Raw genomic sequence first — 26,871 nt, forward strand, 5'->3', positions numbered from 1 at the left:
CTTTGATACTTGTTTTCTTTTACCGATAAATACTTCCTTTGAATATGGGGTTATGGAAAGGCCTAAAATAACTGTTCAAAGAAAAAAATTAAAGACAAATTCATGAGCAGGTACAGGATCAGTTATTTGGAAACCAGTTATAAGGAAAGCTCCCAATTTTTAAAATGATTTCCTTTTAGTAATAAAACAGTACCTTGGACTTGATCCTAGCCAAGATACAAATTATTAGACCTCAGCCCTTAAGCAGATCTATACCTCTGAAGATGCCCCCAGTAGATTGCCATCATCTTTTTTGCTAATTTACAGCCCATGCTCTGGACTTCAATTGGTTGCTAAAGCTTTAAAATCATGATCCAGGGCTAATTAGTCATTTATAACAGTATGGGGGGGCTTGCAGGTTAAACAATTACAGTAAGAACAAACACATTTAAATTTTCAAATTAAAAAATATTGTCCCAATAATACTGTAGGTTGCTGTTCACTGGGTACTTCCACTTCATATGTCAAGCCAACTATCTAAATTCAGAGATGGGTATGCTCCCCTAATGTGGTATGCTTGGAAAGATTTATTATATGAATAAAATTGCACTTAACTAGATAAAAGTAGTAAAGTTCACTCATCACAAAGTAAATAAATGTATCGTAACACGTTTCCGCATCAAGACTTCATCGGGCAAATGTTGTCATCCTGTTGTGGATGATACATCGGGCAAATGTTGTCATCCTGTTGTGGATGATACACCCTCTAATGTCCTTTAGGAAAGCTAAAAAAAAACATCTTAGCTCCAGGTAAATAAGAAAGTTTATCGAATCAAGATACTCTGCCCCTCTCCCATTTCTATTCAGGGGTTGTTTTCAATGAGGTGGAAAATGACGTGTAGATGTGTGCCATAATATAAACCACTGTAAAAGTCTCCCTAGACACTGGGGAGTAAATGTATCCTATTTTGTGCATCAAATGGTGTTTACCCTGTAACTGAACTACAATAAATAGGACAAAGAAAGAGGAAACTTAAAGGAGAAAAGATAATTTCCCACTTGTCTGTGCTCTTATCAGCAGAAAACTGCACATGCCTAGGGTTATACCAGTGAGCACCAAAAAGCAATCCTCTTTGTGATTCTTCACTCTTGAAATTTCCCAGGGGGCAGGCGCATGCCCAGTAGAATTAAATAGCTGACTTTTTCGTAAAGTTCAACTTTCCACTTCATTGCACATGAGCAGCCCGAGAAGAAAAAAGAAGCAGGAAGAGGAATTCTCGTGGTGTTTGATGGCAAAATGAGTGCTGATCTTTACTGGTTGAGGGGAGTTGTGGCTGGGGCACATCATGGAGGAACCTGAGGTGGATTGTGGAGGGCAGATTGGAGAGGGCTCTAGAAGGATAAATGAGAAAGCTGAAGGCAGACTGAGAAGGGCTTACAGAGAACAGGACATATTGTGAAGGGCTAAGGCAGACTAAAGGAGGGACTGAGGGCATGTTAAAAAGCTCAAATGGAACCACACTCACAAAATGCTTGTATTTAACACAATGGAGAACAAGTAATTATTTAGTCTGCGTTGAGTTAGTATTTTAATGGGTGCAAGGGTTATTATAGTTTTGGGGTTTATAACTGCTGAGGATTACTGTCCGTTGTGATTAGGGCCTCAAACTGCACCATGAAAATAGCTGTACTGAAAATCTGGCACCACTCTATGCCATTAAATAATGAGATGTATCCTGAATAGGCTTGGGCGAATTTGACCCGTTTCGCCAAAAATATCATGAAATAATGGGGAACTCATTGGAATGGACTCTACATGGAATGCAGGTGCCACAGTTTGTGGAATGCTTAGAGCTACAAAATGTAATCCGATGTTGGAGCCACTGGCTGTCTTAAAACGCTAATCTGCTATTCCAACCAGATTAAAATGGTGTGTTTTTGTTAAATATTTGGTGCACGCTGCAGACCTTTTAGCTATCCCCCTTAATTATTTTTCAAATGTTGTGAGGAACAATCCTTATGATTGTGGCATGGACCATTTGGATGGACCATTTATTCCCCAATAATAGTATTTATTGTGTAATGCATTGGGCAATGATTTTGTGATATTTATTACACTAGTTATGTGAGCTGTGATGGACTTGCTGGGTATTGCCAATAGTGCTGTTGAGCAGGGTCGGACTGGGAGGCCCGGGGCCCACCGGGACTGCTGTCCAGGGGCCCCCCGCCCCCCTACTAAAACCTGTCGGCCCAGCCGTTCGGCGCGCAGCAACTTCGCTCGGCACGCATGCGCAGCAACGCCGTTCGGCGCATCGCCGGAAATAAAAAAATTTTTTAGTGATTGGAAATATCAGGAGAAGGGTTCTGGCCCGGCCAGTCCGACACTGCTGTTGAGGGTCGAGGCAGGTGTGCTCAGAATGCACCTGAATTGCTTTGGATCTGGGTTGGTATCTGAAATTCCAGAGCCTCCCAGTAGTTCAGGGGAGGGTGACTGTTTTAGTCACCCCCTTTCAACTGTAACTTGCTGTAGATCAGGGTTGCCATGTCTAATTTTCAAAACCAGACAAAGGCAGCTAAAAAAACATTAGTCAAGCAAAATGAACTTTAATTACACAATATAAATTATTTAAATCTTGTTTTCTTTAGTCTGGGAATTCATAATTATGAATTTTCATAATGAATATAATAACAATGCATATAATCATAATTCATAAGCAGGCAGGAGCCATTTTGCGGACACTTTTTAAGACAAGCCTTGCATCATCTCAGAATCTTGTTTGTGCACCAGAATGGGGGACCTGATGTCCATCCCCATGTCCTGGCTACACAATTAAATGGTGAAGAGAACGGGGGAATGTGGGGAGAGCAGTGACATGTAGGAAACGCTGAATTGAGAATGAAAGTAATTGTCTGCCCCTCCTCTATGCCTAAGACAAAGAGGAGGCGCAGGTAATATTTAATTGACAGCTGAGGTGTTTAAATGAGTTTACAACAACTATGAATGCTTTAATAAAAAATAGAAACTGGATTTCATGTTTAATTTGAAAAGGACTTTTATTATACAGCTTTTTGTGTCTGGGTGACAGGTCCCCTTTAAATTAGTAGCCCAATTTGACTGGAAAACCTCTTCTCCCACTTGTGGGGAGAACTGCATTTGAGCCCTCAACCACCACGTGTTCTGTCCCTGACAGGAATGGGATCTGCCTGTCACTGAGCACAATCCGGCTCATAGAAGCTTCTCAGAATGGCCTGAAGCTTTTGACAGGAAATCAAATATTTAAGCCTCTCTGGGATCAAGAGGAGCTCATCTGTGTGTGTGTTTAGTTGCATTAACAATTCGATGGATAAAACAGGACACAGATTCTCAATACTTTTATTGTTAACGCGCATTTACACCGATACCCGCCCCTACAAGTCTAATCTCCGCTGCCAGTTTACAGAGAGGTGGAACGCGGAATGCTGGCAGGAAGTTCTCGCGATGTTTGATGTGGATGCGGAAGTTTGTAGAGGGAAAGGAGGGTGCGCCCTAGTAGGGAGGGGATAATTCTGGGACTTTATGAGAAGAGTGGCTGGTGCATGGACCTGGAAGGGGTTTTCAGCAACTTTGTGAGGCGGGTGAGTGAAGACGATGCTGTTAATCAATTATTATACCTTGCGGGTGGCATTTAGAAAGTCACGGGCCTGGGTTTTCTAGGATTTAGCCGGTCAGCACTGCAACTGTCATATGTATCACGTTACACTCACGCTGCTCTGACATTTCTCTTTTACAAACGTGCCCTCTTCATTCCCAAATGGCTTTCACTTTATGTCCAATGGAGGTGCTGTTTACCCTGTGTGCTAGTTACTATAATCAATGGGAGCTGCCATGTTGCTTCTTTTGCTGATTTAACTTAAAATATATTTTGTGTCTAATTAAACTGAGCCTCTCACTGGCCAATAAACCAATAGAGCCAATTAACAAGTTGCAACATCTCAGACTATGAAGGCCTGCTAAATTCCTAAGCAACAATGGAACATTCCCAAGGGGTTTTATAGTTCGTTGTAAATGTGATTGACATTTGTATTTGTTTGTCCCTTTCCCCACAATGTAGCAGAAGTTGAATATATTCCAGGCTCGTTAATCAGCTGCTTTTGCCACATTGTTTACATGATCTGCATTCCTGCTACTGTATTCTGACCCAAAACACTGCTTTCAATCCTAATTATATTTACAAATACAGGCATGGGACCTGTTAGCCAAACCTGGGGTATTCCAGATAACAGATCTTTCCTTCATTTGGATCTCCATACCTTAAGTCTACTAGAAAATCTTGTAAACGTTAAATAAACCCAATAGGCTGGTTTCACTTCTGATAAGGATAAAATGGAGTCGATTGGAGATGTCCTTTCCGTAATTCAGAGCTTTCAACATAACGGCTTGCCGGATAACCGATCCGTACCCATGAAAACGTTTGGTTAATTGATATTAGAAAGTTGCTTAGAAAAAAGTTGTTTTTGGAAGGAAACCTCGTTTAAAGAAGAAAGAAAGGTCAAATCACTGGGGTTGCCAAAATGTTGTCCCCCCATGCGATTATAATTACTTACCTATACCCCGGACCAGTGCTCCTTTTACTGCACCACCTCAGGGTACTTCTGAGTGAACACCACAGGTCTTATTATTTTATTATAATCCAGTGCTCAGATATGCACCATGAGAAATAATTTGACCAGGGATGTGACTGTATTGTTAACCATGACTGTCTCCAAGAATCACAGGGCCCTGTGCTGCTAAGTTTGCAGGGTCTCCAATTATTAACCAACTGGTCTCCTAGACCACTGGGTGAATAGTCCTGCACAATGAAAAGGAAACCCCACCCTCCATGACCCACAAGTTGCACCTTTATGTCTCTTGGAGCTCCATCTGCTGCAATACACCCCTCCCCCCCCGATGTTTACCCAAACACAGATGGGCAAACATCACTGATCCCCCTACACATATAAGTGGGATTTGTGTTGGTTGAGAGAGACATATTAAGTAATGCGACATTAAAGAGAAGATATTCTCTCTCCCACCGGTCTTTAATACACCTTTAATCCACAAGGTCCTTTTGAGGATACCAATAAATAGAATAATTAATGTAAAAGGTGTAATTAAAAAAAAAAAAAACAAGTTGATTTGTAATAATTTTATTAACCCTTAAAAATGTTCAAACAACATAAAAACCTGGCCAGCCAGGACACCAATCAATCAATACAAATTCTTAAAAATAATCACTTATAGCGAAAACTAATTGAAAAAATAGACAATTTTCCCTTAAACATAGTTCTTGCTACACTAACCTCCTGCTCTACAATCCAAAATGTAGCCAACCAAAGTCTTAATGTGTGAGTTATATTTATCCAAACATCTATCTCCAGAGGTCTTCCACAATTAAAAATTTGTGGAATAAAATGAAAGGTGTTCCTCCTCCAGCAGAGTCTCAGATACTAATGTACACAGGGGACATATGCAGTTAATTGAGAGACAAAGGGGTATGTATTGGACCGTCCCCCACCACTCTCTTTTGAGCACACGTGCCCCAAAGTAATGGACCACTCTCACCAGATCCTGCACTCCGGTTTACGTTGTAGCCCAATAATGCACCTTCCCTTTGTGTAGGTACGATTAGCGCAGAGGTAGTTGTGCTCTCTGTAACTGCTCCGATTCAAACTGCCAATCCAAGATGGCACTGGCTGCTATTCAGCGCATGTATTCCACTGTGGAACGCAAAACCAGAGTCGGACTGGCCCACTGGGATACCAGGAAAACTCCCGGTGGGCCCAGGTGTCAGGGGGCCCTTTTGCTGCTAAATATTTGGCATATTTCATGGCTATTACCTATTTCTTTGAGAACAAAGAGGCTAAATAGATGGAATAATAGTTTATAGTATGTAAAGAATAAATACTAGGAGAATAGAGGTTGAGTGAGGAGAAGAATAATAATAGTAGAGAGTGGGCCCCTGGTCTAAGGTTTTACGGTGGGCCCCTGGTGTCCCAGTCCGACACTGCGCAAAACTCCGGAACTTATCACACTAAGTCACATCCATTGCCGGATTATATATTTAGGATTGTATATTTAGGAGTTTTGATCACTTATAATTATATTTAGGTTATAACAAACAAGGGAAAGTTGTGCTCACCACTATTTTTTAAAAACATTAGGCGGGGGTGCAATGAGGCTGTGACCACAAAATACATATAGACACATACAAGAGTCCTCTGCACTCAACCCATTATCAATATATTTAAGACAGCGATATTTTGTGCATACTGCTACTAAAAAATGCCTTACCCTTTAAACAAAACAGGGATTGTTTGTCCATATATTGCAATATATTTAAGCTGGCCAACTACGTCAAAGTCATCCCATATCTGGCCAGTCCTACGCTTAATTTTCATCTGATTCATTAAGAATTCTATTGCTTCATTATACATTTTACAAAGGGACTAGGTTTTACCTGCAACTTACTAGCTGCTTTCAAAGTAAACCTCCATACTTGGCTGCCCTTTTATTAGACACCAGTGGGATCACCTGACTATAGCTGGGAAGGGTGGGAGCTACAACATAGAGCTGGTCACTGCTCTTGTATAACTATAACAAACAAGGGAAAGTTGTGCTCACCACTATTTTTTAAAAACATTAGGCGGGGGTGCAATGAGGCTGTGACCACAAAATACATATAGACACATACAAGAGTCCTCTGCACTCAACCCATTATCAATATATTTAAGACAGCGATATTTTGTGCATACTGCTACTAAAAAATGCCTTACCCTTTAAACAAAACAGGGATTGTTTGTCCATATATTGCAATATATTTAAGCTGGCCAACTACGTCAAAGTCATCCCATATCTGGCCAGTCCTACGCTTAATTTTCATCTGATTCATTAAGAATTCTATTGCTTCATTATACATTTTACAAAGGGACTAGGTTTTACCTGCAACTTACTAGCTGCTTTCAAAGTAAACCTCCATACTTGGCTGCCCTTTTATTAGACACCAGTGGGATCACCTGACTATAGCTGGGAAGGGTGGGAGCTACAACATAGAGCTGGTCACTGCTCTTGTATAACTATAACAAACAAGGGAAAGTTGTGCTCACCACTATTTTTTAAAAACATTAGGCGGGGGTGCAATGAGGCTGTGACCACAAAATACATATAGACACATACAAGAGTCCTCTGCACTCAACCCATTATCAATATATTTAAGACAGCGATATTTTGTGCATACTGCTACTAAAAAATGCCTTACCCTTTAAACAAAACAGGGATTGTTTGTCCATATATTGCAATATATTTAAGCTGGCCAACTACGTCAAAGTCATCCCATATCTGGCCAGTCCTACGCTTAATTTTCATCTGATTCATTAAGAATTCTATTGCTTCATTATACATTTTACAAAGGGACTAGGTTTTACCTGCAACTTACTAGCTGCTTTCAAAGTAAACCTCCATACTTGGCTGCCCTTTTATTAGACACCAGTGGGATCACCTGACTATAGCTGGGAAGGGTGGGAGCTACAACATAGAGCTGGTCACTGCTCTTGTATAACTATAACAAACAAGGGAAAGTTGTGCTCACCACTATTTTTTAAAAACATTAGGCGGGGGTGCAATGAGGCTGTGACCACAAAATACATATAGACACATACAAGAGTCCTCTGCACTCAACCCATTATCAATATATTTAAGACAGCGATATTTTGTGCATACTGCTACTAAAAAATGCCTTACCCTTTAAACAAAACAGGGATTGTTTGTCCATATATTGCAATATATTTAAGCTGGCCAACTACGTCAAAGTCATCCCATATCTGGCCAGTCCTACGCTTAATTTTCATCTGATTCATTAAGAATTCTATTGCTTCATTATACATTTTACAAAGGGACTAGGTTTTACCTGCAACTTACTAGCTGCTTTCAAAGTAAACCTCCATACTTGGCTGCCCTTTTATTAGACACCAGTGGGATCACCTGACTATAGCTGGGAAGGGTGGGAGCTACAACATAGAGCTGGTCACTGCTCTTGTATAACTATAACAAACAAGGGAAAGTTGTGCTCACCACTATTTTTTAAAAACATTAGGCGGGGGTGCAATGAGGCTGTGACCACAAAATACATATAGACACATACAAGAGTCCTCTGCACTCAACCCATTATCAATATATTTAAGACAGCGATATTTTGTGCATACTGCTACTAAAAAATGCCTTACCCTTTAAACAAAACAGGGATTGTTTGTCCATATATTGCAATATATTTAAGCTGGCCAACTACGTCAAAGTCATCCCATATCTGGCCAGTCCTACGCTTAATTTTCATCTGATTCATTAAGAATTCTATTGCTTCATTATACATTTTACAAAGGGACTAGGTTTTACCTGCAACTTACTAGCTGCTTTCAAAGTAAACCTCCATACTTGGCTGCCCTTTTATTAGACACCAGTGGGATCACCTGACTATAGCTGGGAAGGGTGGGAGCTACAACATAGAGCTGGTCACTGCTCTTGTATAACTATAACAAACAAGGGAAAGTTGTGCTCACCACTATTTTTTAAAAACATTAGGCGGGGGTGCAATGAGGCTGTGACCACAAAATACATATAGACACATACAAGAGTCCTCTGCACTCAACCCATTATCAATATATTTAAGACAGCGATATTTTGTGCATACTGCTACTAAAAAATGCCTTACCCTTTAAACAAAACAGGGATTGTTTGTCCATATATTGCAATATATTTAAGCTGGCCAACTACGTCAAAGTCATCCCATATCTGGCCAGTCCTACGCTTAATTTTCATCTGATTCATTAAGAATTCTATTGCTTCATTATACATTTTACAAAGGGACTAGGTTTTACCTGCAACTTACTAGCTGCTTTCAAAGTAAACCTCCATACTTGGCTGCCCTTTTATTAGACACCAGTGGGATCACCTGACTATAGCTGGGAAGGGTGGGAGCTACAACATAGAGCTGGTCACTGCTCTTGTATAACTATAACAAACAAGGGAAAGTTGTGCTCACCACTATTTTTTAAAAACATTAGGCGGGGGTGCAATGAGGCTGTGACCACAAAATACATATAGACACATACAAGAGTCCTCTGCACTCAACCCATTATCAATATATTTAAGACAGCGATATTGACGTAGTTGGCCAGCTTAATTATATTTAGGTTATTGAAATGAGACACAACCTCTGTTCTGTGATGTGTTTAGCCCCTCTAGGGCTTTTTCAAGCAGTTTAAAGTGGACCCGTCACCCAGACATGAAAATCGGTATAATAAAAGTCCTTTTTAAATTAAACATGAAATCCAATTTCTTTTTTTTATTAAAGCATTCATAGCTGTTGTAAACTCATTTAAAAATATCAGCTGTCAATCAAATTTTGCCTACCCCGCCTCTATGCCTAGGCATCGAGGCAGGGCAGGCAATTACTTTCACTTTCCATTCAGCACTTCCTACATGTCACCGCTCTCCCCACATTCCCCCAGCTCTCTTAACCATTTAATTGTGTAGCCAGTACATGGGGATGGACATCAGGTCCCCCATTCTGGTGCACAAACAAGACTCTGAGATGATACAAGGCTTGTCTTAATAACAGTGTCCACAACATGGCTCCTTCCTGGTTGCTATAATTTTAAATTCCCAGACCCCCAATACATGCCCTTTCACCTCAATTAACTGCATATGTCCCCTGTATACATTAGTATCTGAGACTCTGCTGGAGGAGGAACACCTTTCATCTTATTCCCCAGATTTTTAATTGTGGAAGACCTCTGGAGATAGACGTTCGGAGAACTATAACTCACACATTAAGACTTTGGTTGGCTAAATTCCAGATTGTAGAGCAGGAGGTTTGTGTAGAGGGAACTATATTTAAGGGAGAATTGTCTATTTTTTAACTATCAATTCGTTTTCGCTATAAGTGATTATTTTTATGAATTTGTATTGATTGATTGGGGTCAGGTTTTTATATTGTTTGAGAATTTTAAAGGCTTAATAAAATTATTACATATCAACTTAGTTTTAATTACACCTTTGAAATTAATTGTGTTGATTGCTCTGTTGTGCCTGATAAATGTTGACACAGATAGCCAAGTCTCTTGCCTGGAGAATGACACACTATCAGTGATTTTCCCCATCTTCATCAGGAATTTTCAAGCAGTAAATATATTTGTCAAATTCTGGTGTTTAATAGTAGTTAGAAAATAAAGAATGAACGTGCCAAATTATAGGGTTCAGTGCATTAACCCTATTAAGGGCAACAAACCCCTTACCATGTGTCTTGGTTAAATCTTAGTAAGAAGATTGAGCCTTGCATGGTGCATGTGCATCGTATACAGAGCATCTCAAAGTTACAATGACACAAACTAATGTTGATTCAAAATCTAATTGTCAGGGTCAGCTGATGTAACTAAGCATGATTATGCAAAGCATCCATGCTTTCCTGGAGTATAACAGCAGAAGCAATATGGTGGCCACAATCCTCGTGCAATAAGTGAATTTACCCTGGATCCATACCAAGGAAAGAGAGCAGGATAAATCTAGTATTTGGCATGAAGCTGTTTGTCTAAATTCTAGTTTAAAGTTTCCTTGTCCTTGTGTGGAGTGTGGGGTGGAGGTGCAGGTTGACATGCAGGGTACTTCATGTTAGCCATATACAGTAGATCTACAGCACTACAGCAGCAAGAATAAGGATACATTTAATATTACACTGTCTTGTGTACATTATTTTTTTTTATTACCTTGAATATTCTGATTTAGGAATGTGCTGAGCAAATAAGTGTGGGTAGGGGTAATGATTTCAGGCATCTGGGGGACTGCCCGTGCCACAGTTGTTCTCAAATCAGTCAGAGGTCTTGTGCATGACATTAGTGCAGACCCTCATTTGGCATGTTCCTTGCTTGTTGATTGACAAACGAAAGGTGTAAACACTTCATGCAGTGTCCACCAAAATAGTTTCAGAGGCGCCAGTATGTTGATCATATTGATGTCGGTTAGGCATAGGCAGGACTTCTGCAAGGAGACATTGTCATCAAAGAGATGCATTCTGACATCATAAAGTGACACTTAAAGGGAATGTAAAGTCTAAAATAGAATAAGGCTAGAAATGTTGTGTTTTGTATACTAAATATAAACATTAACTTACTGCACCACAAGCCTAATCAAACAAATAATTTATGCTTTCAAAATTGGCTATAGGGGGTCACCATCTTGTAACTTTGTTAAACATCTTTGCAAGACTAAGACTGTGCACATGCTCAGTGTGGTCTGGGCTGCTTAGGGATCGTCATAAACAAAGCTGCTGGGAAGTAAGGCAGGGACTCCCCCTGCTGTTCATAAGTATGATTGTTTCCCTGCTCAGCAGTTAGGGACCATCTGACAATTCCTATCCACAGCAGTAAATGAAGGGAGAATTGCACTGCATAGTCAGGTTTCTTATAAAAAAAAAACAGTACACATTTTTTAATTGAAGTATATTGGAGATAGGTTTCTTTTTCATTAAAAATAGTAAAAATGGGATTTTATTTTTTTGCCTTTACATGCCCTTTGAAGGGGTGGTTCACCTTCAAACAACTAGTTGTGTTCAGATAGATCACCAGATATAATGACTTTTTCCAATAACTTTCTATTTTCTATGTGTGACCGTTTTTCTAATATTATTAAGTGTCTTTTTTTTCACCTTCTGAAGCAGCTCTGGGAGGGGGGGTCGCTGACCCTGTAAACTGTTCTAAATGGATACATTTAGTTGATACATTTCTTATCTTTGTCCCTGCTGAGCAGAATCTCTGAGTTTCATTACAGGCAGCTGTTAGAATTGATACAATAGTTGCTAATACTCCAGAGATGCTGCTGAGAAATGTATCAACTAAATGTTGCAAAATTGTAATAGTTTAAAGTCTGCGCCTGAATTACTGATCTGCCAGACTGAAACACCAGAGACACTAACATTCAGCTTTAAACTTAGATTTTGGAAAAACAGTAAAAAATAAATAATGGAAAGTAATTAAAAAAAGTCTTTATTTCTGGGGAACAATCTAAAACTGAATTGAAAAAAGTGTCCCCTTTAAGGATATAATTTGTTATATATTTAAACCTGATATGATACATAGTAAACAAAGTACCCCCTGTTGTAAAATGCAAGTATATTATAAGTTACCAAGGATTCCATGACCGTATAAAAGTACAAAGCCAAGTGCTTTTAAAAAGGCCACGGAACACCAAGGTGACGTATAATACCCTCCTTTTACAACATGGAAGATTATTTATTATGATAAACAAGTTTAAGTGTATCATTAGTGAAACATATTTTTGCCACAAAAAATGTGACAAAAGTTTTACAAGAAATGGCTCTGAGGCTTAGCATGTGCTGTTACTGATAACCTGGTTGGGAGGAGCTGCAGCAGTTTAAAGAAGCTTTACAGTGATAGTGACACATTCCACATTTATCAGGAATGTGTCACCATTCTGAAACTGAATCGACCCCACTACCCCAAATTAAATTATCCATCTGTACTTGTGCCTGGACTGCAGAGCTGTGTATCGGGGTGGGCGGTTGCCATGTTTTGCTTCAGGCCCAGACTGGCAATCTGTGGGTTCTGGAAAATGCGGTCCCATAAGGTCCCATAGAAAGTCAGTATTTAGTGGGCTGGTGGGGGCTGTTTGGGCCTCTATGTGGGCTGATTGGGCCTCTGTGTACCTGAAATGCCAGGGCCTATTTTATTTCTCAGACCGGACCTGTTTTGCTTCCATGATCCACTACGGTAATGAGCGGCCAGGAGCATGTGCATAGGAAGCTAATTATTTCCCTTATTATCTATCACCCCTGTGTGCAGCTCTGGGTTTGAGAGCAGATTCCAAGGGGCAGTTGGGTTGTGTCGGGGCAGGGCAGACTGTCCATTGAGGGTACATTTCAATGGAAGATCGTTTAGTTCCTCTTTAAGTAGGTATGCACTGAAACCACTATTTTGGATTTGGCCGAACCCCGAATCCTTCACGAAAGATTCAGCTGAATACCGAACCGAATCCTAATTTGCATATGCAAATTATGGGTTGGAAGGGGAAATCATTTTTACTTACTTGTTTTGTGACAAAAAGTCAGGCGATTTCTCTCCCCGCCCCTAATTTGCATATGCAAATTAGGATTTGGATTTGGTTAGGCCAGGCAGAAGGATTCTGCCTGGATTTGGTGCATCCCTACTTTTAAAGGAGAAGGAAAGGCAAAAGTAAATACTTATCTCCCAGTAATTTCCTTCTCTGTATTGCGCATGTGCGTAAAAAAAAAAAACAACTTGACCCCAGGAGCGCATCACTACAGACGTAGCACTCGTTAGGAATCGGCGCCAGCAGATCAGTAGTGGCAGCACGAAGGACTTGCGCAGTAGATGTATATTACACCCAATCAGGCCTGGCAATCCGTGGGGTCTGGCAAATGCCAGAGGGGCTGCTATAAGGTCCCATAGAAAGTCAGTATTTAGTGGGTTGGTGGGGGTTGTTTGGGCCTCTGTGTGGGCTGAGTGGGCCTCTATTTACCTGAAATGCCAGGGCCTATTTTAATTCTCAGTCCAGACCTGCACCCAATGAGCATCAAGGCTGCCTCTGGCAGTAGGATACAAGAAGACTGTGTGCAGCGTGACGTCACCCGAGTCCACCGCTGCAGTCTGCCTATGAGCGCTACTCCTTCCACATCAAACTAGGGAGAAAACTTTTAAAAGGCTACGTAAGTTCCTTTTCCACAAGCCTTTGATTAGAGGCGTATTTATAATTTGCCTTTCCTTCTCCTTTAAGATGTTTCTCTGCAAGGCCATAGGAGGGGTTATATAATGTAAAACATAAGCGTTGCATGACCGGTCAGTGCAATGTTCCATGTACATGTAACAAATAAACATAACTCACAACCTCGTTTTTTAACTGAGCGGGTGTATCATGTTAAAAGTGCTTGTGTGCAGATGTGATGCCTGCAGTTCTGTGTAAATGGAATGTGAGTCTCAAGGAGGAAATGTCTGAAGGGTGTGTCCCCTCAGTTATGGCAACTGTACAAAAGAATGATCAATTGAATATTGTTCCCTGGCTTCTGTGCAGCTTTGGATTTTTGTTGGGAAAGCTTTTCTTTTGTGGTCTGTGGTCATTGTAAGTGTCTATCTTTGTAAACGTCTTGCTGGCTTCTAGGAAAACAACATGGAGAGTTGCAGAAGGACATGTGTGGACCTGAGGTGTAGAAATCTGGGCTCAGAAAACAAATTCTTGCTGTCACCAAGCTCCTGGTGTGATGCTTTATGGTCCATAAGTGCAGCTTAGTGTAGTTGCTTTGCTGTACTGACATACTGCACATGATTGTATTTGCCCCCTTCACTATAGCACAAGATTACAAATCCATCTCACTTCACCACACTGTGGGCAGTAACCCATGCCAACCAATCAGATGTTTGCTTTCACTGTTCAACCTGCAGCTGACTGAAAAAAAGCTTTTCATTGATTGGATGATATGGGTTACTGCCCATGTGCATATTTGGCCAGTGTTTATAAATGAGCCCCGCTGTCTCATTAGGTGCGAAATGTTTCAGCTAAAATTAGCAATATTTAATACTTATAAATACCTGATGCCTTTATGGAAAAACAGGTATGGAATCGGTTATATGGAAACCCGTTATCCAGAAAGCTCAGAATTACAGGAAGGTTATTTCCCATAGACTCCATTTTAATCAAATAATTCACAATTTTAAAATGAATTCCCCATTCTCTGTGGTAATAAAACAGTACCTTGTACTTGATCCCAACCAAGATATAGTTAATCCTTATTGGAGCCAAAACAATTCTATTGGGTTTACCTACTGTTTAAATCATTTTTAGCAGACTTAAAGTGATACTGACACGTTCCTATAGAAATAGGAATGTGTCAGTGAAAAGAAGATGTACGAGATATAGAAGCAGCTAAAAGCCACCCCCAGCGGCATCGCGATCCCTCCATTGGCTAACTACGAATGAAAACAGGACTCCAGCCTATGGAGGGATCGTGCCGCCCCCAGCCCAGCGTGACTCGGCAAGATGATTTAATGGTGACGGAGGGTCGCCTTTACCAAGGTTCACCGGGCTGGGGGGGCTTTTAGCTGCTTTTATTTCTCATGCAGCTTCTTTTCACTGATACTGACACGTTCCTATTTTTATAGGAACGTGTCAGTATCACTTTAAGTTCTGGTGTTCCAAATCTTGGAAAGACCCCATATCCAGAAAACCCCAGGTCCCAAGCATTCTGGATACAAGTTCACATACATGTACTTTTAATGCCTGTAACCAGTAATGTCCTGCTAAGCCTGTTTTCTTTTTTGCTTTTTTTATGGGGAAGAATTTGAATAGAAGCCCTGGGAGTCAACTGCTACCTAAAGAGAGTGTTACATAAGCAAATGTCTTCCATGACACCATTGTGAATGCTGCTGCTTATATCTTTATAAAAGCTTGTTGCTTGGGATGTCCATATTGATTTCTTGGGGGCTAATATTTCAGCCCCACTTCTCAATGAAACATGGAAAAATAATCAGGTTATAATGCTTTGGATTGGAGGCAAATACACCAATACACAAAGTTTTCAAGCACAAATACAATGATACATTTTGATGAGAAGGTCTATTTCAAGATTGCGGTAATGTGCCAGGATTCATTTTGCCACAGAAAATATTATTAATAGAAGAAACTACTTGCAGTTAACCATTGTCTTTTTCAATTTAGGGCGCGACTCTGAAGAAATGACAGAATATAAACTGGTGGTGGTGGGAGCAGGAGGTGTTGGGAAAAGTGCCTTAACAATCCAGCTTATACAGAACCATTTTGTAGATGAGTATGATCCTACTATCGAGGTAAAAAAGTGTTGCATTTTGATTAGAAAACTGAAGAATGTCTTCATGATATATATGTATGCATACATCTGTTTATTTCCTTGCTAAAGCCCCACTGGGCCACCAGAGCAGGATAACTGGGGTTAGATTACACTTTTCTGGAGTCAAAAAAGACTGAAGAAGAGCTTTGTCTTTTCTCTCCTTCTTTGAGGTGTGTCTCCACCCCCTGTCCCAATTTTTCAGATTGTCCTCTTTAGAGGACATTGCTTTCCAATGCTGTTATAGTCATCTTTCTATGTTTAAAGTTACAGAAGCAACAGTTTTAGGAAGTAAAGCCTAAACATGGTTGAGCCCAGCTATATTTCACCTCAGGGAGCACAGTGGTATGGAATATTTTTCCATTGCTATCAGCTGAACATAGTTACAATTACATTATAACTTAATGCAAACATATGTATATTTGGGTGGCCCACTTTTTCACCCAGGATCATGTATAAATCATAACACAGTAAGGGATATCCTACAAAACCCCTAAAGGCCCTTCATCATAAACATGAAGAGAGAGTCTACCTCAGACAGATGAATATCCCATCAGAAGTCATTCAGGAAGGAGTCCTGGCATTCATAAGGGAAAAATTCCAGGACGCCTTGTCCATCTGCATGCTTGACTTAGAATTTAGCAACACTACGGTTCCACCTGTTTAAGCAAAGTGGAGCGAGATTTCAGCTATTGGGCATATTTCAGTTGTAAATGACTTTTGAGTCGGCTCCAATGTCCCAGCTTTATTGAATTTTGGTGCACGTACTGTCAGTGGTCCATCCTCCACTAGAGCAGTTTCTTTATACAGCACCAAAATAGGTTAAATATGCCTTTATTGAAGTTTACATGGCAAAACCTGGTCAGCAACATTTCAGGCCCCTTTCGGCCTTTTATCAAGCTCACTGAACACTGGTCATTTTGGCCTTTTGATAGACAAAAACTTTTGGCTACATACAAGTATTTGATACATTTTATATGCATAATGTTGGGCATATTTCAGTTCAGGACCTTAAGTAGAGCGCAGAGTATTGGCAGACTACAAGATTTTCTATTCCAACTACCAGCCAACAGATTTGCTTCATCACCCATTCTTTTCCATCCCATCAAGGAAAAAGCCTTATTTAGCATTGTCAAGGCACTTCTTTTGTTTCCAAAGCACACCAGTACAGAGGCTTCTAATCAAACAAAGATTTTGTTCTCAAGATGGTGCTTATCACCATTTGCTCAACCATTGTTCACTCATATAAGAAATTCAAAATGGAATTATTAACACCATAAACAGATCATGGCCCTTCATGTCTAAAATCTGCTTCTTTTAAAATGTAGCTGTGACAGAACCAATTTCAGTTTCATGACCTTCCCTTTGCTCGGGCATCAGGCCACATCAAGAAAGGTGGTCTGCGGATAAGGGTATGCTGCATATCAGTGTGCTCAGGGGCATTGCTGCCATGAGAAGAGTTGAGAAACAAACCTCAGACTGCAGCAGCAGGCAAGTTATCAAAGGAGGCAATTGCATTATCTGCACTAGTGATCCAGCCCCTCCCCAAACTGTGATAAAGCTCCTAGTGTTAAGCACAGTGGGTGGAGAGGCGCAGCAAAATTTGGTGTAAAATGGTGTTAGATTTGTAATGGATTATTTCCACGATCCTGATCATGTTGGTGTTGATTTGGCCACCTTTCCTCTATAGGAATGTGAGATCCTGACCAATAGCTACAGGGAGCTCCTAGATGCAGTAATTGTATTTTAAAGGTGGTACAGCGGATTACTGACTGTGATAGGACAATCACTATTTCACACGTTTGCACATTTCATTAAAGCAATGATCTAAAGGCAACACTAGAGTCATTATAATCCATTTTAGAGCTGTGAGACATGAATAAATTGCTGCTACCCTCCCTGAATGGATTGGGATATGTTGGCAGTTCGGAAAACTGAAGTGCCACTTGTGCGATCCCGCTGGCGATTTGCATTCTTGCTGTTAGGAAGGCATTATAGGAAGATTAGTCGCCCGCAGTATCGAAGATTTATTGCAGGCGTCTAAATCTCCCAGTGTGCCACCACCCTAAGGGTGGTGACAGACGGGGAGATTAGTCGCCCAGGGGCAAATCTCTACAGGGGACGACTAATCTCCCCGAACGCCTTCCTGTCGGAAAGAATACAAATCGCCGGCGGGATCACTTTGGATTTCCGAAGTCGCCTGAAGTTGCCACCACCCATCGCTATTGTCTGTTTTGTAGACGTGACAAATAGCTGCTACTAGTAGCTCTGTGTGTCTCCCACAAGCGACAAAGTCCAAAAAATTCCACGTGCCATCATCCATAGAGCATTACCATGTGTTGATGGCTGACCCATGTACTTTCCATTTGGTCAGGAACCAGGGATCAATACACAAGATGTCAAAAGTTTCAAAAATAGTTATATGGAAAGGGAGCAAAGAGGTTTTTTTTACAGCACCCGGTAGGTCTTTGACTGCACACAAATGCAATAGAGGAATTATTTTATGCTTCCAAAAACCAGTGATTTAACCTGCTGCTCCCAGTGTCCATTTCATCTGTAAGGAGATGCTGCAATATGCAGTTCAGCTATAGCTGTTTGCTCTCTAACAGAATGGATTGTTGGTTTTATCCAATAGTGGGAAATATGGGAGGGGGGGCAAATAATGCTATTAATTCTTTTAGCTTGTTCTCTGGCCAGGATCGGATTATATCGAAGCGAATAACAACTCAGCCCCTCCCTCTCTGCTGTTTCCACAGGAAGTTGTGGAGGGCCAGTCTCCCCCCATTTTCTGATGAGTTCAGCCCTTTAAATGAGATAAACGTACAACAATTGGCTTTGGAAGGAAGGTGAACTGAAGACCGCATACAGTATATACTTGACAGTCTTTTGCTGACCTACAGTTCACAACATTTCCTGTAAAGCAACAGCTGTATTGGTGTAAACTTATGTTACAGCTCAAAGACTGACAGAATGGATCATAAACATCACTTTAGTACGAGTGCTCGCTGGTAGTAGTTACTTGAACTGGGCACAAAACTTTTGCTTGTCTTTAAGTTTCTCGTTCTTCATGAGTATCCGAGTTTTTATAGGACCATGAGAAATGCATGATCACTCGTGCACAGTAAAGATGTAGTAAAGAAAATTTGCTGTTGCCACGTTAAAGGGGTTGTTCACCTTTGCATTAACTTTTAGTGTGAAGCAGAGAGTGATATTCTGAGATAATTTGCAATTGGTTTTCATTTTTTATTATTTGTGGTTTTTGAGTTATTTAGCTTTTTATTCAGCAGCTCTCCAGTTTGCAATTTCAGCTATCTGGTTGCTAGGGCCCAAATTACCCTAGCAACCATGCATTGATTTGAATGAGACTGGAATATGAATAGGAGAGGCCTGAATAGAAAAATTAGTAATAAACAAGTAGCAATAACAATAAATGTGAGAGCATTTGTTTTAAGTAGGGATGCACCGAATCCAGGATTCTGCCTTTTTCAGCAGGATTCGGAAACTGCCCAATCCTTCTGTCCGGCCGAACCGAATCCAAATCCTAATTTGCATATGCAAATTAGCGACCGGGAGGGAAATCGCGTAACTTTTTGTCACAAAACAAGGAATTAAAAAAAAAAATTAGCAATTGAAAAGTTGTTTAGAACTGGGCATTCCGTAACAAGTTTGAAGGAATACAACCGCAATTATTGACTCTGGCGTATGTACAAAATGGCAACTATTTTAAAGCTGTGTTAGCAAATACAGCCATGATATTGAGTAAAGGAACAACTGCCCTGTAGAAGAAGCCACGTATATAAGTTCCAGTACATTGTGTGGTGTTCCAGCAAGTAACTGGTATGATGTTTGTTTTCTAAAGCTTGTTTGTTCTCTGTCTGTAGGATTCCTATAGAAAACAGGTAGTGATTGATGGAGAGACTTGCCTGTTGGATATTTTAGACACGGCTGGTCAAGAGGAATACAGTGCTATGCGTGACCAGTATATGAGGACCGGGGAAGGATTTCTGTGTGTATTTGCTATTAATAACAGCAAGTCTTTTGCTGATATTAATGCCTACAGGTAAATCCAACTTGTGAATTTCTGCCCTTACACTCGTGCTTGACAGTTTACAAACGTAACCGTAGTATTTTTGTGTTAAAGGAGAACTAAAGCTTAACTAAAGAAGTAGGTAGAAATGCTGTTCATTATGTTTTTGGCTTTTGTACCAGGCAAAGGCACCCAAAGCCCTTTAGCAGGGAAGATCTGTGTCTCCAAAGATTCCCCAGTAGCTCCCCATTTTCTTTTCTGCTGATTCACTGCACATGCTCTGTGCTGCTGTCACTTACTGAGTTTAGGGACCCACTCACAATATAATATATATATATATATATATATATATATATATATATATATATATATATATATATATATATATATATATATATATATATATATATATATATATATATATATATATATATATATATATATATATATATATGCAGTACACAAAATAGAAATGTCACATATAAGGCTGATTAGTACTTAATACAGTTAATTATTACATGGCAGAACAGAAACCAGTGCAACTAGCATCAGAATTCAATAATCAGCCTTGTAGCATCAGCTCATATTACAGGAAAACCTCATTTTCTGCTTGATAATTTGCAACGACCCCTAAGCTTAGCTTCTCAACAGCTGATCAGAGCTCACTGAGCATGTGAGTGTCGCAGACACTTTCCAAGATGGTGACCCCCTGTGACAAGTTAATTGCTGCTATTGAGAAGCTGAAATTTTAGGCTTGTGCAATAAATTAAGTATATAAAATATGGCATTTTTAACCATATTCATTTTTAGGGGTTATCTCTCCTTTAAAAGCAAATACAATTGCATTTTGCAGATTGGAAAAAGTACACACTTATAAATTGTCTTACTGTGTCTTTTATACATGCAGAACTCCAATAAGATTTAAGATTTCCCTTGTTTACAACACATTTACATATTCGAATAAATCCATTTCCAGAACCAGTCTAAGTAAATTCTTTGCTTTAGCTCTTTTCTCGTAGACTAGTGTCATGTCACTACATGTCGTTATATTGCCTTCTGTTCTGAACGGACAGGCAGATACCTCGTTAGTGCATAATAAAGATGGGCCAGACGACATTGAAAGCAGCTCGTCTGACACTAATTTTAATAGACATTTTAATTCTAGAATCTTATTATTTGTATTAACAGAGGATTTTTTTAAAAAGGACCATACAATCCTTCTGACATTATTTTGCTTTGAAAAGGGGTAATTTTTAATGGCATGGCCACCAGAATTTTCATGCCAAGTTGCTGCATGGTTCTTGAGTAGTGCCGTCCATCATTTTACGTGTTATGGGTCAATTATATCTCTTACAGCATGCTTGAGGGCAGATAACATTAAAATGATGTCATACAATGTAGTCTGTGGATTCCTCAAGCAAACCGAGGGCCATTGAAATCCTTTGGAGGTCCACTTAGACCTCGTTCTAGACCTCGTCTCCTCAGTTTGGTGACCTTGGAAGCGCTGAACAGAAGAAATGGCTTTTTTAAAGGCTTTATGGAGGAATTACAATGAAATAACTTATTTATGCCTTTTTGGGAGTATTTACATTAAATAAATGTACATACGTTTTGTGCTTTAATAGGTATGGATGATTTTCTAATATAGCCTCAAAACTGCACCATTTTATTATCCAGTGGGAATCAGTCAGCATTTAGATTTCATCAGACTATAGCAGTATATTAATGGAATGATCTCAATGGTTGCTGTGACTATTCTAGTGCAGTTTATACACCTATGTAAGTAAATGAGGCCCACTTTGGAGGTTTTAGATTTATTGTGCAAGTACCACAGCAACAGTAATACCCAGTTACGGCATTTGATTATGGCACAGACAGCTGATTATCTTAAAACTAATATGAGAAGATAATAGGGTGTGTGTGTTATATCTTTTGGTTGTTTTGAAGTAGGTAGATATACAGTATGTTTTCTTGAAAATAAAAGTTGGTTGATTCTAAACTTATTTCCATGATTTTGAATTATAATTTAATATACAAAATGGTGGTTGGATGAGTTATAATTAAATTATATCATACTGGAAGCCCTTTGGGCAGAGGGCCATAATAATGTTTTCATGCCTTTAAACATTTCATAGAAAGGAAAAGAGTGGTGGCATTTTACTTTGTGGATTGTGATCTTTAATGGCATCGTTAGCTGGTGCATAGGGATGTTGCATATGTTAATATGTATGCATACATATCAACTTAATGGTCATTTTTTATTACAGGGAACAGATAAAACGAGTGAAAGACTCAGATGATGTCCCCATGGTGCTTGTTGGAAATAAATGCGATTTGCCAAGCAGAACCGTGGATACCAAGCAAGCCCAAGAGCTTGCCAGAAGCTATGGAATTCCTTTCATCGAGACCTCGGCAAAGACAAGACAGGCATGGAAACTTCCTATGTTACAAACATTGCAAGGAAATGGACTGGTTTATGTTGCACAAGAAAAACAGTAGCTGCTGCTAGTTGCTAGCTATAAAAAGTCTAAAGGGTGGTGGCACACGGGGAGATTAGTTCCTCATGAAGCGACTTCAGAAAACCGAATCGATATGTATGCCATCCCGCCAGCGATTCACATTCTTGCTGGCGAGAAGGCATTTCTGGAAAATTAGTTGCCTGCAGTAGCGAAGATTTATCGATTGACTAATCTTCCTGTGTGCCACCACTCTTAAAGCAGAAGGAAACCCTGTAGAAAAAAACCTGTACCCTCCACCCCACGTAGACCCCCCCTCCCTCCTCCACCCGGCGAAATGCCCCATAATTTATACTAACCCCTCGTTGCAGATTCTGGCAGCGGACTTCGCGGCATCCATCTTCTGGTCTTCAGTAAGCTGACTGGGAGATCGGTATGTCGGCGCATAGGCAGTTGGAGCAATTTTTCTGTTTTCAACAACTGAGCATGCGCCGAAATTGACGCAGATTGACGATCTCCCAGTCAGCTTATGAGGACCTGGAAGATGGATGCCGTGAAGTCCGCTGACAGAATCAGCGATGACGGGTAAGTATAAAGAATGGGGCATTTCCCCGGGTGGGCAGTTAGCCTGGGGGAAGGAGGGAGGGGGCTCTACGTGGAGTGGGGGGTACGGGGTTTTTTTCTACAGGGTTTCCTTCTCCTTTAAGGGAGATGGTACATAAGGACATTAGTCATGCTTTGTGAACTGTAGGTCAGCAGAAAAAATTATTTGGATAATGTGGAGTCTATGGGAGAATGCCTTTCTGTAATTCTGAGCTTTCTGGATAACAGCTTTCCAGATAGTGGATCCCTTACCTGTATATAGTTCTTTCTATAACTACTTTCAAGAAGGAATCAATGTGTTTCCGTCCTTATTACCAGGCCCGGATTTGTGGCAAGCAACCAATCAGCAGTTAGATTTCAACAGTTAAAAAACAAGAGCAAAGATATGATTGGTTGTTCTGAGCAACATCACTGGTAATGTTTCACCTCACTTTTTACACAGCATGATCAAGAGACCCTTTTTAATTTTTGACGGCTTCATGGTTTCATTGTATTTTGATATAACTACTGTTTTGTCAGAAACAATATGCAAATATTACAGAGAATTCATGTGTTTCCACATTCTGTTTCCAGGGGGTAGAAGATGCATTTTACACCTTGGTTAGAGAAATTCATCAGTATAGAATGAAGAAATTGGACAGCAGTGAAGATAACAATCAAGGATGTATCCGAATTCCCTGCAAGCTTATGTAATCAGGTGGGCGCTTTTTAATGTGCACTTGAGTAGAAGACATATTGATAAGTCCAATCTGCTGATGATTGTTAAAGAGATACTGAAATTCAAAATGAATATTTTTATTTATATTTATCACAACATGGTCTGCATGCTATTTTATCATTTTGCCATAAAAGTGCATTTAATTACCTATCTGATCTCCCCTGTTACTTTTTGAGGGGGGCTGCCATATTTGTTCAACAGTAGTGTGTTAGCATTAAAACTCTTGTCAGATTTGCAAAACAGTCAGGTTTTGGAACTTCAAGTTCCTCCTTAAGGTGGCCGTACACTATAAGATCCGCTCGTTTGACATCTCCAAACGAGCGGATCTTTTCCCCGATATGCCACTAACGGCAGGGCTATATCGGGGGTAATCTGAACGTTCGGCCCTCTGGCCAAACGTTTGGATTACGACGAGCGCAATGAGCTCAGACGTGTCGGGAGAAAAATCAAACCTTCCCGATCAATATCGTGTCCAGATATTGATCGGAAAGACCCGTCGGAAGCCTCCATACAGACAGGTAGATTAACTGTCAAATTGGTCTAAACGACCGATATCGGCAGATTTATCTGCCCATGTATGGCCACCTTAACTTACAAAAGCAGACCTGTCATGGAAAAAAGGTCAGCATGACCTTTAGTGCATTGACATTTTGAAAAGTATCACTGCCTAGAGGTAATTCACTTGGGCATGGGTAATGAATTTTAAATGTGATGACCTTAACCCAATATCTTAACTTAGTAGGGATATACTGAGCCCACTCACTGAACAATAAATATCCATCTTCTCTGTGGAACAATTGTGCGATAAAATCAGAGAGGCTTAAGGTAGCCATACACGGGCCAATAAAAGCTGCCGACAGACCGAGTCAGCAGCTTATTGGCCCGTGTATGGGGCCCCCCGACGGGCTTCCCCGATCGAGATCGGCCGAAAGTCTGTCAGATCTCGAACGAATGGGACAAGAAATCCCGTTGGATCGCGGCCGCATCTTTTCGTTCATGCGGTCCCGCGATCCGACCGCCCGTTCCCATTCGTTAGGATCCGATCGTTGGGCCCTAGGGCCCACGATCGGATCAGCCCGATATTGCCCACCTCAAGGTGGGCATATCGGAGAGAGATCCGCTCGTTTGGCGACATCGCCAAACGAGCGGAACTCTCTGTGTATGGCCACCTTTAGAAAATGATTTATGAACTTGGGAAAGCCTTTTACATGATATTATCTACATGAGTGTATTTTATTCAGTCATTGTCGTTGGCACATTGCGCTAATTGATTGCTAAACAGAACAGCACATTAGCCATTCAAACTAAATTGGACCCTTATTTGTCTATCCAAGGTTAGGCTTTTGACTCTCTTAGTAGTAAATTGTTTAAGTAATTACCTTTTGAATTCTGAAATAGGACTGACTAGCTTTGTTTCCACAGACCTTTGTTTTCCTATGGAAGAGTCCCACTCTTTCCAAAAGCCATTCGCACAAGATACGACTGCTATCAATCCAAACAACACTTTTCAATACCACTTACCTCCTTAACTCATGGTCGGATCACTGAACATGTACTTAAACCTGTGGAAGAACTTGCCAAACTAGACGGCAAACTAGATGCTGATTATGTTTTTTTTTTTGTTTTTGTTTTTTTTTTTTGGACAAGACACAGCCAACTGGAACTGTTTGTGGTAACCCAGGTAACATCAATCGGTGAGACAGAGCATTACCTGGCTATGCCCAATGTCTTGCTGTTATGCCCTCATCTCATGGTTTTAACAAATTGTTGAGCACCTCTATTTTTCATTTACCAAGGTTAGGAGGCAAAACATTCAAACCGTGTTCAATAACTTCTCTCAGGCCAATATGAAGGGCAATCTTTGACTTAAAAGACAACACTGTAAATGAAAATCAAATGTGCTGTTGCCTTTTTTTTTCATTTGGAATAAATATTACTCAAGGAAACCACGGTTCCTGCAATTACAAATATGACAGGGTTTCACGCAAAAATCTAACAAAGAAATATGTGCTTATTCAGTACAGAGGAGGGGAGCCAACCATTCTGGCAATGGTTTTCGGCTCTTTCTTTGTAACTCTGGACATTTGGGTTACTGTGTATTTTCACTCTGGATGTAACAAACGGATGTAGGAACTAATTTAGGGATTAAGGACAGATGTCAAGGACCAAAGATTAGATAAGATTTTTTTTTATATAAATTACCTTTTGCCTTAACAGTGTATCATCTTGGCTATAATATGTAAGTAAACAAAGCCAACTTCATGTGAAACATACACAGTGAAATGGTAGTTTCTGCATAGGCATGTGTTTTCTACTGAAAAGATCCTGTATTGCTTATTTAAATCTAAAAATAATGCAAACGTCAACAGATTTTTTCAGGAGTCATCCCGATTTGTCCCTGCCGCTGAAAAGCCTAGAAAACAGCCCAAATCCTCAGTAGCAGGTAGCACGATCGGGGACATGGCCCGGGGTAGAGGGGTTGGTGTCTCTGCTAATGTGATAGCACCTTAAAATAATTTTCTGCTTCTTGATGCAATTCCATGTCCCACGCAATCGCTGTTGAAAGGGGCATTCCAGTCCAGGGATGAAGGCTGTCAACTTCCATTTTAGACTATTAAATGGAGAACTATTTCTATGTATTCAGTACTTGCTTTCTAAAATTACTATTTTAAGCTGTATTAATTATTCATTTTGTTTTTTCAAAAATAGTCTGGTAAAGGTTTTTTGTTTGTTTTTTTTACTTATATTGATACCAAGGAACATTTTTACATTTTTCTTTTCAACACATATTCAGTGATCAATAGTGCAGGATTGTCCAGAAATCAGCTTGCTCATAAAGGGGCAGTGTACTTTCTTTTTGAACATGATGCATCCCCCTATTGATTTAATTAAGAAACATCCTGTATTGGTTTTTGTAATTTTTTTTTTCCACTAAACAAAGTTAAACATGGTAATTTTCTAACGAGTCTGCCAAGTCACTTTTTCAGTAAGAGAAGTTGGTAAAAACCAATTCAGAGTCCTCTGATAAACCCTATAAGCCACTCCTTATCTCAAAACCTAACAAAGGCTGCTTCTTATGGAAGAAAGGGGCTTGTTTATGCAGTGATCTTTATCTCCAACTAAACAAGTTACCTTTTTAAATGGGGGGAGTGAGGTTCAGTGAAAACAAAACCATTTTAAGTCAGTGCTTTA

General features: G+C 40.1%; 1 protein-coding gene across 2 annotated transcripts; it reads left to right on the forward strand.

The window, feature by feature from the left end:
* The first annotated feature begins 3,439 nt into the window (after positions 1 to 3,439).
* On the forward strand, positions 3,440 to 26,638 carry nras.L (neuroblastoma RAS viral (v-ras) oncogene homolog L homeolog). Of its 2 annotated transcripts, XM_018244944.2 has the most exons (6): positions 3,440 to 3,594; positions 15,731 to 15,858; positions 19,757 to 19,935; positions 22,170 to 22,329; positions 23,535 to 23,658; positions 25,102 to 26,638. In XM_018244944.2, the coding sequence occupies exons 2-5, from the start codon at positions 15,748 to 15,750 to the stop codon at positions 23,652 to 23,654; spliced, it is 570 nt and encodes a 189-aa protein (XP_018100433.1). In that variant the 5' UTR covers positions 3,440 to 3,594; positions 15,731 to 15,747; the 3' UTR covers positions 23,655 to 23,658; positions 25,102 to 26,638.
* Positions 26,639 to 26,871: the final 233 nt, after the last annotated feature.

The sequence above is a fragment of the Xenopus laevis genome, chromosome 2L (genome assembly GCF_017654675.1).
Source record: "Xenopus laevis strain J_2021 chromosome 2L, Xenopus_laevis_v10.1, whole genome shotgun sequence".
In the NCBI taxonomy this organism is placed as follows: domain Eukaryota; kingdom Metazoa; phylum Chordata; class Amphibia; order Anura; family Pipidae; genus Xenopus; species Xenopus laevis.

Coding starts and splice junctions, on each gene's coding strand:
- nras.L (XM_018244944.2), top strand. CDS start 15,748: ATGACAGAATATAAACTGGTGGTGGTGGGAGCAGGAGGTGTTGGGAAA. Junction 19,936..22,169: donor GCTGATATTAATGCCTACAG/GTAAATCCAACT, acceptor TTTTTATTACAG/GGAACAGATAAAACGAGTGA. Junction 22,330..23,534: donor CCTCGGCAAAGACAAGACAG/GCATGGAAACTT, acceptor TTCTGTTTCCAG/GGGGTAGAAGATGCATTTTA.